At 53.2% G+C, this 14,333-nt stretch overlaps 1 protein-coding gene across 5 annotated transcripts in view; it reads left to right on the top strand.

Moving 5' to 3' along the window:
- Window positions 1-14,333, top strand: part of PAX5 (paired box 5) — a 210,517-nt gene that overhangs the window by 185,112 nt on the left and 11,072 nt on the right. For all 5 annotated transcript variants that reach the window (XM_003122019.6, XM_021066090.1, XM_021066095.1 and 2 more), the window contains one exon: window positions 11,790-11,876. In XM_003122019.6, coding sequence (XP_003122067.3) covers window positions 11,790-11,876 — 87 coding nt within the window. The remainder of the gene's footprint in view (window positions 1-11,789; window positions 11,877-14,333) is intronic.

Here is a 14,333-nt window from a genome sequence, read left to right as displayed (position 1 = left end):
TGTTACATGCCAGGGACTGAGTTAAATATGGAAAAAGGCCCTCACATTTGTGGAACACTTTTTGATTCATGGAAGACTTTGAAATGCATCGATATTAGTAGTCCTGGGAATGCTGTAATGCCACCTTGCAACTGAGGAACTTGGGATCAGAGAGGTAAAGGAACTTCACCAAGGCCACTCAGCTAAGTGGCCCAGGGACTTTGACAGGACTGACTGGCCCCAAGTCTGCAGTCGTCCCCACCAGACGGGCAGCCATGACTGCTCTCACCCCCTGTGCAAGTATCAGTGCCTGTATTTTATTTTTATAATTATTGACAGAAATCATGATGTAGTTCGGAGCTGCCCAAAGTTTTCTGGATTATTGATCAATATGCTCTGTTGGCAGCTGTCTTGACGGGGAATTGAAAGAGAGAAGAGTCAGCCCTCTGTGGCCCATTCCACACCAGGATATATTACGTCTGGCGGAACTGCCTCCTATTTGAGAGGAGCTGGAGGCTGCTTCGCCCCAGGCTCCCTTCCACGGGGACAGGGCAGTGCACTTCAGCTCTGCAGAATGCACCCAGGGCTGGTGGGAAGTGCATAGGACCAGATTTCAGTAAACCACTAAGTGATGCAGCTTCAAAGCCCAGATCACAGCCCCTTCTTACAAGAAGCCTACCTGGATAGCCCAGCCAGCATGAAGTATAACTTTTGCTCTGTTTCTAAGCCCTCCTCACCATTTGCTGGTGCCTAAATGTCTAGCCTGAGCTTGAAGGAATCCTCTTAGATGCAGGGAGTCCCCTCAGGACTGGAACCTGTGTACTGTCCCTTGAAGAGGGTGCGGGGTGGGAGTGGGAGCTCTGAATGGAGTAAGGTCCCTGGGAATGCTGCATTGAATGGATTTACCAAACTTCTAGTAAATTTATTAGACGTGGATCACAGATGTGTGAGACGGATTTTCTCAGGAATACAATGCCATGTTATTCCAGCAAAACTCTACGGAATGTGCGGTCTGGCAGGTTAGGCTTGGAATGGGGGCTTTTGGCTACATTCGGGTCACTCAGAGAAAGTCTTCAGGCTTCTAGACCGAGCCTCTTCTGATGACCAAATGAGCACTAAGGAATGCCCAGTTTTTCAACCCAGCTGGCATGCAGTCTGGTCCTGGTTTCTGAGGTGTACCTGCCAGTGGTTTTTGCTTTTTTCTGTTTATTATTATTGTTTTTTAAACTTAATTTGCTCTTTCGGAATGAACCAGCCTTGGTGTTGTCATTATGTGGCAGAGAGGCCCAGAGAGGCCAGATGGGGGCCCTAGCCCTTCAGGAGAGCAGCTTTCAGTGTCCTTTTCCACCTGTGGGAAGGGCACCCTGGCCCCTGAAGCAAACACAGCCCGCTTCTCTTTTCTTTGTGTTTTGCTGCCTTTCTGTCTCATGCTTCTGTCAAGAGATCAAGGACCAGTGTTTCACTAATGCTTTGTAGCATGATTTCATGACCTGTTTCTGTCTGACATTAGAGGGCCTGGCTCAGGGAACATCTGCCGGGCACACACAGTGCTCACTTGGCCAGCATTTGTACCAAGGATGGGGCGCTGTGGGGTGGCAGGGGCTGCTGGGATCAGTCGCAGCTCCTGCCCTCAAGGAGAAGCCACAGACTCACCAACAGGGGAAGCACCGTAGGGGCACAGCCACCCTGAGTCTGGGCAGGAAGAGCTCTGGGCCATAGCCAGGAATGGACCCGGGGCTGGGAGCTCGGGGGAAAGTGGGGACGATCAATCCAGAAAGGCTACCTAGAGGAGGTGGATTGGAGCTGGGTCTTGACAAGGTGGGGGATTGGACAAGGGGGAGGATGATGGCCCTTCAAATGAAGAGAACAGCATGAATGGATGGAGATGGGCCCTATGGAGCATGCGGGAAATGGCCGTTGGCCTGGAACATGGCTTTTGAGCCCTGGGACAGTGGGAGGTGGGACTGGAAGCTCACTGGGACAGACCCTGCAGGGCCTTGAGTGCCACTATGAGGCTTCTGAACATTGCTCTGCAGGCTTGGTTCTCACAGTGGGCACTGCCAGGTGAGGATATGCCAGAAACTGTGAACTCCCCTGTTACACCCACACCCACACACAATCAGGTGTTGAGGTATTATGTGGTCTTGTCCATTGTTTGCTTAGATGAAGGCATTGGGACAGAATTTTGGAATACCACAGCAGGAGAGCAGATTAAAATTGAACCATAGAGTTCCTGTTGTGGCTCAGCGGTAACGAACCTGATTAGTATCCATGATGATGCAGGTTCGATCCCTGGCCTCGCTCAGTGGGCTAAGGATCTGGCGTTGCCGTGAGCTGTGGTGTAGGTGGAAGACGAGGCTTGGATCTGGCGTTGCTGTGGCTCTGGCATAGGCCAGAAGCTACAGCTCTGATTCAACTCCTAGCCTAGGAACCTGCATATGCCGTGGGTGTAGCCCTTAAAAAAAAATCGAACCCAAACTGCTCAATATGTGTCATGGCATAGCCACAGGTCTCACATCGAAATACCTACAGGAGCCAGGTGTGTCATAGAAAGACGGGAAGTCAGCCTTGGGGGACAGGACAATCATAAGTTGCTTGTTCTGTAGCTCAGGACACACTTGCCCCTTTTAAAACACTGGGCAGCCTGTCTGTATGTTTCTGTTGGTTCCACGTGGAGTGGGGGCCCCTGTTCTTGCCTCTGATGAGTGGCTGGGCGTGGGGTCTGTGCACCCCTGGAGTCCACACTGGAGGAGCTCTAACGTGACCATGGGCTTGTTTCCTCTAAGTTTTCCCAGAGGGTCCTTGCACTTGGGTTTCTGTAGGTCTGGATGACAAGACGTTGGCTGAAGGCACCACAGCCTCCTCTCTATAGGGGACCTAGCACGGTCACTCATGGCCCCGGCCCTGGTCTCTAGCTCCATCTCGCTGTGGCCCAGCCAGCATGGCTGTCCACCCACGAAGCCCGAGGCTCCCCAGAGAAGCGGAAATGAGATATTCGCATTCTCTGCATCCTCCCACCCCCAGCCCTCTCCCTCGGTTTTTCTCCTCTCTGTTTTTCTGAAGCCTCCGCCGCTGGCCTCACTGGCGGGAGAAGAGGTTTTTCCCAGGAAAGGATCGATGCTCTGTGTGCGGGGCTGTCTGGACTGACAGGGCCGACCTTTACTCAGTTTGCCTGGATTTTCCTTTCTCTGTCGGAAGCCTGGGAAGATCTTCCTCTGGAGAGAAGACAGCTGAGAAACCTTGGCCTTCGAGGGGTCAGATTGGGGGATGGGGACAGTGAAGGTGGGAAAGGGGAGAATCGGAGCGATGACAGCTCTTTGAGGTCCGTTTTAAAAATCTCTCCTGTACACTCCACCTTACGGATGAGAAAACTGAGTCTTGGTGAGAAGAAGGGACTTGATCAGGTCCCTCAGAAAGGCTTGACAGCTCCAGAGTCCTGTGTGCGTGCGCATGCGTGTAGATGGAGACACACATCCATATATACCCATATATGGCGATGTATGCATTATGTATACTCTATGTACAACATATATTACGTGCATACATGTTATAATAATGTATGTGCTATATTATATAATGTGATTTTATATATATATTTGTGCCTTCCCTTTTTTTTTTTTCCTTTTGTCTTTTTAGGGCCACACCGTGGCATATGGAGGTTCCCAGACTAGGGGTCTAATTGGAGCTGTAGCTGCCAGCCTATGCCACAGCCACAGCAACTTGGGATCTGAGCCATGCCTGTGACCAACACCATAGCTCATGGCAGCACCAGATCCTTAACCCACTGAGCAAGGCCAGGGATCGAACCCGCAACCACATGGTTCCTAGTTGGATTCGTTTCTGCTGTGTCACGACAGGAACACCCTATATATATATTTGAAAAGCTGACTGTGCCTGTGTTGGATGCCAGTGTCAGGATCACTCCAGCCATAGACAGTGCTGTATGAGCCCAGCTACCCGCTGACCCCTGAGCCATGGCTCGTCCTGCAGTTCCACAGAACCACAGGGAGGAACGAGAGAAACCTCACCGTCCTTTTCAAATCATCCCTTCCTCTTCTTCTGCAAAGATTTTCTCTCAAAGCTCAGTTTGAATCCTTCAGAAATAGAACTTGGCTGCGAAGTCACTTTGAAAGACTTTCTGTATGTTAATTACAGACGGCCAAGGTCTCGAGCAGAGGTGGGAGCCCACCATCTGCAGATGGGGTCGGCCCCCAGCGCGCTCTGCAAATCCCCATCATCTGGCAGGTGTCGTTTTGGGTTAATTAAGAGCTATGCTGAGCCCGTTTACCTGTCACTTCTGAGAATTTTAGGAAACTTTGACTTTCTTGCCATCTCTGAGCTTTTAGCGAAGGGGAAACTGAAAACATCTCTGATTCTGATGGTTTTCCTGACCCTGGAGCCTCCAGGACAGCTGCATTCAGTACATTTTCTTGTGGCCCCCTTTAAACTTTTAATTTTAATCCGTCCTTTCTAGTTAGTTACCTTATTGGCTTTTACAGCCAGCTTGTTTGTGTTTGAGAGACGGTGCTGTTTGGGGAAAAATCCACCATTTATCCTAAATTTCTTAAGCCTCTGCTTTCTTTCTGGGTCTTGGAGGAGAGAACAACCATTCCTCAGCCCTGATTCCGTCGAGTGGCTTTGGAAGGCCTTTCGATTGCAGGTCAGGGGCCTCCTCCAGCAATCGGGCTCTGGACTGTCAGGGCTAATCTTCGAGCTCCGTGTTCACGGGGGAAGGACTCCATCCGATCCCCAGATAACTGGGTTCTCAGTGGGTCAGAAGTTCTCATGCAGAAGAGAACTTTCCCTTCCTGGGGTGATAATAATATTCTATCACCTGATAGAGGTTTCGGTCCCACAGGTGTGTACGTTTGTCAGAACGCAGCAATGGTACGTTTAAGATGTGTGCATTTCATTATGTGTACCCTTTACATCAAAAGAAAGAACTTTTAAACAAATAATGAATTTTAGTTAACGAGATGCAAGCTGGAGTACTTAGGGGAAAATGTATTGATGTTTCCAATTTACTTTGAAATACGTGAAAGATAAGATGAATAAAAGGCTAGAGGGAGAGAGATGATAAAAGTATAGCAAATATTGATGGCGGAATTAGGTAGCGGGTACACAAGCCCGTCACTATAAAATTCTTTCAATTTTGCTGTGTGTTTGAAAATTTTCAGACGTACCAAGAGGGGGGAGGGGGAGGGGAGGACTTTCTCTTCCCTGCCGGCTCAGCCCGGTAGAGTCTTCCTTGGGATGGTGGAAGCCCTGGGAGCTGGGAAGTTGGCAGGTGTTCTGGTCCAGCCCTGGCTCCACCTGGCTGTGTGGCCCTGGGGGAGGGGAGGCTGAGGGAAATTCTTTCTCAAGGTCATCCAGTCCAAGTGATCTAGGTGTATGGGTGCAGATTGGAGAGGTTCCGTGTAAGAGAAATTTGTGGTGTGGAGGGTAGTGGGCCCATTTTAATTTCTATTAATTCTGGGGAGAAGTGAGTTGCTTGGGGTTAGGTGGGAAAGAGGGAAGGGACTGCTGGTCCCTCAGGTGTCCAGTGAGAAGCCAAGTCCTTTGGGTCTGGAGCCCTAGTGTTCTCTGCTCTAACATCTTGGAAGGGTTATTGGGAGATGGAGTGCCATGTTCCTTAACCCACTGTGGCTCAGCGGTAATGAACCTGATCAGTATCTGTGAGGACGTGGCTTTGATCCCTGGCCCCACTCAGTGGGTTAAGGATTCTGCATTGCTGTGGCTGTGGTGTAGGCCGGCAGCCGTAGCTCCAATTCAGCCCCTAGCCTGGGAACCTCCATATGCTTCCAGTATTCACTGGTATTCTTGGGCTCCATGATCCATACTGTTCTTGGACCATAGTCTTTCATCTCAACCCTGCTGGCTGCCCACACGTGGCACTCAGCCTCTTCCTTTGATTTCCACGTGGGGAGAAAACATGATTGCAGTCAGTCGTCCAGGCGTGTGAGTGTGTAGTGGGCTTTATGTCCCACTGTGGATGAATTAAAGTGGGAATGAGATGCCCACTTCTTGAATGTTCTTCACCCTTGCCATGGGGCATGGGCATTTGATTTTGTCTCCCCCTCTCTCCCTCTCGACAACAGAACCTCCGACAGATCAGGTCCTTCTGTCCTCCCAGCACCCTATGGCCCTCGCTATGCCCATCCCTAAAGCCAGCACTGGGCCTTCTTTTGCAGACTCAAGAACTCAGTGAAAGCTATGCAATTCCTTTTAGGGCCTGGTTCAGTCTTTATATGAGGCTTTTTCTTCATCCCTCTCTCCCCAACTTCCCCAGTCTCCTTGGTACCGGAGAGGGTGGTTTTGTTCTTCCAATAATATGATCTCCTTCATGCCTCACTGGTGCTCTGATATAGGTGTTTTTATTAGGCCCATATTCAAGATGAGGAGCGTCTGCCCAGAGAGGTTCCATCACTTACCCACGGCCACACAGCCAGTGTGTGGAGCCTCACCACAGAGCATGGGGGCAAGCTCTCTCTCAGCCCTGCCACAGGAAGCCCACGCCCACCCCGAGGGCAGGCCCCCTCCCCACTTGCTGTCCCCATTTGCTGCTCACCCCACAAACGTGGGAGCCCAACTTGCAGTGCCAGTTCCAGGCCTTGTCTCAGAAAGTTCCATCTTGGTTCCTCCTCCGGACTGCTCATTCCCGGGGCTGGAGGTGGAGAAGATCATGATGCCCATGCTGTTGCTGAAAGAGCTTTTGGGGGAGTTCCCACTGTGGCGCAGTGGGAACGAATCCAACTAGTAACCATGAGGACGCAGGTTCAATTCCTGGCCTCGCTCAGTGGGTTAAGGATCTGGCATTGCCACGAGCTGTGGTGTAGGTCACAGATGGGGCTCGGATCTTGAGTTGCTGTGGCTGTGGCCAGTGGCTACAGCTCCGATCTGACCCCTAGCCTGGGAACCTCCCTATGCTGCAGATGCAGCCCTAAAAAGCAAAAAAAGAAAAAAAGAAAAGAGTTTTGGGGACTCCTGTGGGAGCCACTCCAGACAGCTCAGGAGCCTTCTCTGAGGAGGGGCCACGAGCCATGAGCTCCCCAGGGGAGCCTCACAGAAGCTTTTCTGTTATTGCATGAAGAAAAAGCCTCCAGTTTAAGGGGTTGGTATTTTTGAGGGATGCCAGATGCATGGATCCGTTAGTGGAAGAGGCAAGGATCCCCAGGTGTCCTTTGTGTTGGGCAGTCATAAGAGACGTGTCTGTTGTGCGAGTTCTGTCTTGGGCCAGCTGGCCACCCCTCTGGCGGCCCCCGTTGTGAACTGGAAGTGGAGGGTTTTGTGTTCCGCCTGAGCATCTTATGTATTCCTACTGTTGAGGCGCATCATTTCGTGCCTGTGGCTGTGCTGTCTCTCGGGCTCCCGTTCCTTCTCTCTTGGACAGTGGCTGCAGCCTCCTGGCTGGTCTCCCTGACCACAGGCTTGCCTCCTCCAGCCTGTCCTCCAGATCCTGGTGCTCCTGAGTCTGAAGGCTTCTGGGGTTCCAGCACTAAAGGGAGAAAAGCATAATGTTTCCACTCCTCCCCCCGCCCCGGCTCTGTGGCTTGTCTCTGCTGGGGCCCCCTCTGACCATCCCACCCCAGATCTCTGCTTGTGCCTGGATGCCCTGTCTTCCTCTGCATATCAAACCCTATGCATCCTGGCTTTTGCACGCTCCCCTCCACTCCAGGAAGAGTCCCCAGTGTTTTCCCCGGACCTTCCCTTGGCTGGACCGGATTCACTTTTCTAAGCTGTGGTCCTGAGATTGGAAGGAAAGGAGGTGACTGCTCCTCAGGTGTCGTGATGAATTCAAGCAGGGGAAACACAGCAGGAGATTGGAGCCCCCAGACCTAAAGAAAGTCAGATCAGGTGGGGCCCACAGAGCCTCCGGGAGGGGCTCCCTCCCTGCTGGGAGTACGGAGGCCCCTGAGAAGTGAGATTGGGGCTCACCAGACAAGAAGGGCCTTTATTTTTTCTTTCTTTATTTATTTTGTCTTTTGTCCTTTTTAGGGCCGGACCCTCGACATATGGAGGTTCCCAGGCCAGGGGTCTAATCAGAGCTGTAGCCACCAGCCTACACCAGAGCCACAGCAACGCCAGATCCGAGCTGCGTCTGCAGCCTACACCACAGCTCATGGCAATGCTGGGTCCTTAACCCATGGAGCGAGGCCAGGGATGGAACCTGCAACCAAGTGATTCCTAGTCAGATTCGTTTCCCCTGCGCCACAATGGGAACTCCAAGAAGGGCCTTTAGATGTCATTTGGTCTGATCTGCCCTTTTACAAATGGAAGACAGAGGCCCAGGGTAGGAAGGCAGTGTCATAGTGTCGCATAGGAAGAGGGTCCTTGGAGTCACCTCCTGCCTGGACAGATCCCCTCACCTTCCTGCGCCTACATTTCCTCACATTCAAAATACAGACAGTTGTACCCATCTTGTGAGCCTCACAGGACAGCTGGGTTAAATGAGATTCTGGATGTCAAGGAGGCCTTGGTAGCCAGTGTCTCGTCGCTGTCGCTGACATTTGCTGAGCAGTCACTGCATGCCAGATGCTGTATATCATTCATACAGTCTTCACAATGACCATGTGCAGTAGGTCAATTAATTGCCCTGACTCTACTGAGGAGGATGCAGGCACAGAGAGGTTGAGTGACCCGGTGATTGTCACAGAGCTTGGAAGAAGCAGACACAGGATTTGGGCCCAGGCAGTCTGGCTCCAGAGCCCGTGCTCCCCTCTTCTGTGCCAAATCAACTGAGGACCCGGGGCTCAGTGGCAGCCGAGGGGCTTGAATCGGGGCAGTCTGCTGCTTCCGCACCATGTTCGTGGTTGAGCGAGGCCAGGTTTGTAGACAGGCAGCTTCCTCGGCAGTTGAGGACCCGGCTTCCCCACATCTCATGGGTGAGGACTCCCCACGCCAGTCAGCTGTCCGAGTGGTGCTTCAGATAACGACACCATCCCAGAGTCCCCAGCATGGGCTGGACCAGCCCTGAGGTCAACCTCATGCCCCGGACACGGTCCATCTCCTCTTACCCAGAGGGCAGAGGGCACACCCTCTTAGGGACACCCTCACTGGACAGGGACCCCTGCTGGCAGTGCGGTACCCACCACATGACGCCAGACACTAAAAAGGCAGGGTGGGTCCCCCGGGGGTCATTTCTTCTACTGTGGAGCAGGATGGAGTGATGGATGGGATCTGGGTTAAACGGGCTGAATTCTTGGCACAGGGTAGGTACTCACTACACCCTGGCTATTGGCACGAGTGATGGAAGTAGTGGGACCCATTGTCTGTGTCCCTGGCTGACTGAGGCATCCCCATTCTTTCATCACTTAGCAGGTAGTTTTCAGGGCCTGCTAGACGCTGGGCTAGAGACATGAGCTCCACAGACCAAACTGCCTGCCCCCATGGAGCTTACATCCTGGTGGAGGTGGCAGAATGAACAAGAAAGATAAGCACAATTATTAAGATATGTTAGACTGTGACCAGTTCTATGGAGAAAAGTATAAGAAGGGAAAGTGGAAGAAGTTTGCACTTGAAAGGCAGTGGTTCAGAGATGACATTGAAGCGAAGCCTGGAAGGAGCTGAGGGAGAGCGCCGTGTGGACAAGAGCGTCGTGTTATGGGTAGAGGCAGGCGAGTTCCCGGTGGTTTGTGGACTGTCTGCTGTGGACACGGTGTTACTTGGGGGTGGGCGGCACGTGGGAGCAGAGGGGAATCAGACACTGACCTGCAGACAGACACGCCCATGTCACAGGAGACCCCTGCTCGGGTCAGGGCAAATCCACTGCTGTGGGGCCCAGCAGGAGACGGAGTGCACCCCAGGAGGGGCAGGAGAGGGGCTTCCCATGGGAAGAAGGATACGAGTGGGCTTCTGGAAGGCCAGGCAGGTGGGGATGGGGTCGAGGGTGGTGGGCAACACTGACTTAGGTACATCTTCTAGAGGAGTTGGAGCTGTTTCTGGCCCTTTGCTGATCTGGGGACAACATTGGGTGGGGGGTGTGGGTTGGAGAAAACCATCCCAATTAACTAACTCCAGCTGAATAGTCCTGAGACTTGCACTTTGGGGGCTGGAGATCAAGGAGGCTTCCTGGAAGAGGTGGCCTTGGAGCTGGGCCTGGCAGAAAGGCACGGTGCTGCTAGAGGGAGATGCGGAGACAGCCTTTGCCAGTGTAGCCTGATGCCCGGGGCCAGGGGGAGTGCTGTCAGGAAGCGCCTCTGATGGGTGCCCAGAGCCCTGAGGGGTGGTTGGCTGTCCCCCTTCTCCAGGCAGCTTGATCTCTCTGCTCCCCCACCCAGCCCCCCAGGAGGAGGAGGTGCCACGGCGCTGATGGATATGCTGAGGCTGGGCTGCTGCGGCCCAGCACTGTCACCATGCTCTCCCTTGTACGCCGGAACCTGACACCCTGACCACTGAGGCATAAAAAACAGAGAATTGGAAGGCTCAGCCTGTCAGGCTGGGAGTGGCCCCTAGAGAGGCCCGAGGAAGAGCGCACATGTGTCTGTGTGTGTGTGCGTGTGCGCGTGTGTGTGTGCGCACGCGCTTGCATGCGTGCACGCACTCTGCCTGTGGTTGCCCGTGGAAGTGGGGAGGAGGCTGGCTGAGCCCGGGGGTGGGAGCGGCTGACCCCTCAGGCCTCCTTTATTGTTCTTGCTGTACCTGGTAGAGCCCTGGGGGCCCTCCCTTTGGAAGAGCAGTGCTCCAGGTCCTGACTTCTGGCTGGCTGTCTTTCTAGAGGCTTCTGCCCTTTGGCCCTTTGGCATCTTCAAGAGGAATCCATGGAAGTACATGTGCACTGAGGGGGTCTCATGGGGCTGTGTGACTCCTGTCGCCACTGCTAGGGAGGGGCCCACATGCTCTGTAAACAGTGGCCTAAAAAGCCACTCAGCGACCAGCTATCTATACAGCTGGTGCCCCAGGAGTCCCAGGAGCTCCAGCCACAGAGAGGAGGCAGATGGGGCCAAGGCAGGAAGGTGTGAGGGTAGGGATTTGGAACTCCTCTCCTATGACTGGCTGGTGGTAGAGAGGCTCTCTTGCAGTTGGCAGAGCACAGGGAGGTGCCAGGTACAAGCACCATGGCTCTACAAGCAGCTGGGCAGGAGTGAACCACCCTCAAGTCCCCTTAGGTCCCCCACACTCAGTGCTCTCCCCACCCTGGCGCAACCTACAGTTCCTGCCCCTTCCCCCATGCCCAGAAGGCCCCAACCCAGTGCCCCCTGAGCCCTTTGGCTTGTCCCTTCATCTCAGCAAATTGTCATCTGTGTCCTGCTGGCTGAGGGCCTGAGTTCACGTCTCATCTTGCCCATTGGATCGAGGCCCAGGGAGCAGCCACCTCTGGATTCACAGCACAGAGGACAAGCCTAGAGATGGGGTCATCTTTGGCTTCCCAGTCCGGAGCCACTCAGGAAATACATGGGAAGCGGCAATGAATCCCCACTGAGGTCCTGGCATGGCCTCCGTCAGGACTGAGAGCCAAGCAGCCTGGTGCTCTGGACTTGGGTTGAGTGGATCCAGGCTGTTTTGTGAGAGATCCTCGGCATCAGTCTTCTCACCTGTAAAATGGGCCAGTCACCCCAGGGGATACCTGGTACATGGGAATTTGATGGTACACATGCGAGAGGCTGGTATTCATGCCCACGAATAAGAAGGTTATAGGGGGAAATACAGACAATGCCAATGAGAGCTGCCTACTTGCTAAGGGGGAAGACCAGACTTGCCTTTACTGGATGCACAAAGTATCTGCAGCTGATGAAAGAGACAAATGCCACTGGCATTTTCCAAACTTGACTTGACCTCTGGTTCCTGTTTTTCTCCCCACCCACCACATGCAGGGAGTGAGTTTTCTGGGAGCCCCTACAGCCACCCTCAGTATCCCTCGTACAACGATTCCTGGAGGTTCCCCAACCCGGGGCTGCTCGGTGAGTACTGGCGCAGGTCCTGTGGGGTCCCCGGGCCATCTGCTGCCCCATTGGGCCACTTCACTGGGCTGGGGCCCCTCAACATCCTCAGGTCTGGTCACTGAGGTAAGGTAGGTAGCTCACCCCAGATACTTGCAATATAGAAGTTGGTTTATTTATCTATTTGCTTTTTAGGGCCATCCCTGTAGCATACGGAGGTTCCCAGGCCAGGGGTCGAATTGGAGCTGTAGCCGCTGGCCTACACCACAGCCGCAGCAACATCGGATTTGAGTTGCATCTGCACCCGACACCATAGCTCACGGCAATGCCAGATCCTTAATGCACTGAACAAGGCCGGGGATCAAACCTGCGTCCTCACAGATGCTCGTCAGATTCATTTCCACTGAGCCTCGATGGGAATTCCTGCAATATGGAAGTTGTGATGGGGCCTCAGGACAATAAACACCATTCCAGCCCTTTTTGTGCCCTCAACCCTCCCCTAGATGTTTTCGTGCTTAAGGGAGGACGGTGGGGAAAAGGCCACTTATGGAGAAAGAGGAAGGTAGGAAAAGCGCCTGCCCAAGCGGAACACATTTCTTAAGAATCACTTAAGAAATGAATATTTTGGTGAGAAATCACTAAATAAGAGGTAGCCAGGAGGCCCACGCAGCTTGATTGGTAGTGGCTTTCTGCCTTGATGAGGACTCAGAGGCACAGATATTGATGAGTGATGTCTGCCATGGACCTCACCAGAGCCGGCTCTGTTGGAGACTGGCTACCCTGTGGCTGAAGGCCTGCCAGGTCAGGCTGTTTTGAAACGGTGCCCAGCCGCAGCCCAGGCCTTAGTCTGCTGATTGTCTGTGGTTGGGGCCAGCCTGATCTGTGTACGTTATTAAAGATATTTGGGCCCCCAAGGACCAAGCGGGGCTAAGTCAGCCCTCAGAAGGCCAAGGAGAGCCTTTTGTTCTGTTGCTGTGAACTTCAGCTAGAGCTAAAGGTTCTGGAGCATGAGGTAGGGGCTCAGGGGTCACAGATGTCATTCACCCCGGAAGCAGAGCCAGTCAATCAGCCTGCTGGCAGCAACACTGGTCCCTCCCCAGCAGTCAGCTGAGGAATTCTCACTAATGTCAGAGATGGGCCAGGCTGCAGGAAGGGTTCCTTGTAATGGGGCTGTGACCCCAGTGAGGCCATGTTGACCTAGGACCTCCATATATGGCCGTGTACTGCCCAAGGGGACACGTGGCGGCTGAAATTCAGCCCATGCATGGCCCAAAGCCCTGAGCCCTGGTACAGGGGTACAGCTGCCTAGAGTGGGCACATTTTTCTAATTTTTATGACATGTCTGAGAGGCTTAGGTGCCTGATAGTTAAAGAATCAGAGAACTGGGAAAGGAGAGGCTTAGGCAGGTGTAGCAAAGGGATTGGGTAGGAGGTGGGTGGCCTGGAGGGCCACAGCGGGGGGACCTTGAATGCCAGACTGAGAAGTCTGCGCCTGATTGTGTGAGCACCTGGGAGCCCCAGAGGATGGTAAGGGGAGGCTGGGTCTGGACCATGTCCGGGGACTTTGCTGATCAAGCTGGAGTGAGATCCAGCTCACATCCCCCGTTATGGTCTGGTGTGGAAAAGTTGTGGATGCTGTTCTGGGGAGCCTCAGGCAAGCATATCTGGGCTTGGATGTGCTCAGTGCCTTTTTCCAAGCCAGAGCGGCAAAGAGGAAAAAGAATCAGAGCTGCGTATCTAAATGAGCATTTGCTAACTGGGCAGGTACTGGGCAAAACCCTTCATGCGGCTTACCTCATTTTAGCCTTGCAACAACAGCCCTAGGGGGCACCTAGTATTATCTTTACAGAGAAGGAGAAGGAGACTCAGAAAGGTTAATTAACTTACCCGAGGTCACACAGTGTGCAGGTAGCAGAAAGAGGACTTAAGTCATCCTGGCTCTAGAGACTGTATTCATAATCAGTGTGTGATGCCATAGTCTTACTCTCCCTGAATTCTATCTGAACAGTATTCACCCAGGCAAAAAGGCCCATCTCTCCATAGGAACAAGCCTTGAGAGTCCCACACACTCAGACTATGTGTGAGATGAGAACAGCTCTGGCCTATTTTTGAAAGCCAGGTTACGGTATTTATCTGTCAGGCTTTCAGTTGCAAACAACAGATTCCACTCTAGCTGATTTAAGCAGAAAGTGAATGTATGAAGGAATATTGGGGGCTCCCAGAATCCCCAAAAGGACCACAGAGACAGGCACGGGACACATAGCCAGGAGCAACACCCAACCACCCCACCAGGGCTGCTCTAGCATAAACACCCCCGCTGTTGGCACCTCAAGCAGCCCACTCTGTGCTGCTGCTTCAGCCAGGGGTGCCTCTGCCACCCAACCCCAGCAGGTGGAGTCTGTCAGCCCACTTCCTCAAGCAGCTCCCTTCCCAATCAAGGTCAAACTCAAGAGAGTCTAATTGGCAGAGCCCAGGTAAG

Source organism: Sus scrofa, chromosome 1 (assembly GCF_000003025.6).
Source record: "Sus scrofa isolate TJ Tabasco breed Duroc chromosome 1, Sscrofa11.1, whole genome shotgun sequence".
In the NCBI taxonomy this organism is placed as follows: domain Eukaryota; kingdom Metazoa; phylum Chordata; class Mammalia; order Artiodactyla; family Suidae; genus Sus; species Sus scrofa.
Note: the sequence above shows the minus strand (reverse complement) of the source record. Positions and strands in the feature narration are given on the sequence as shown.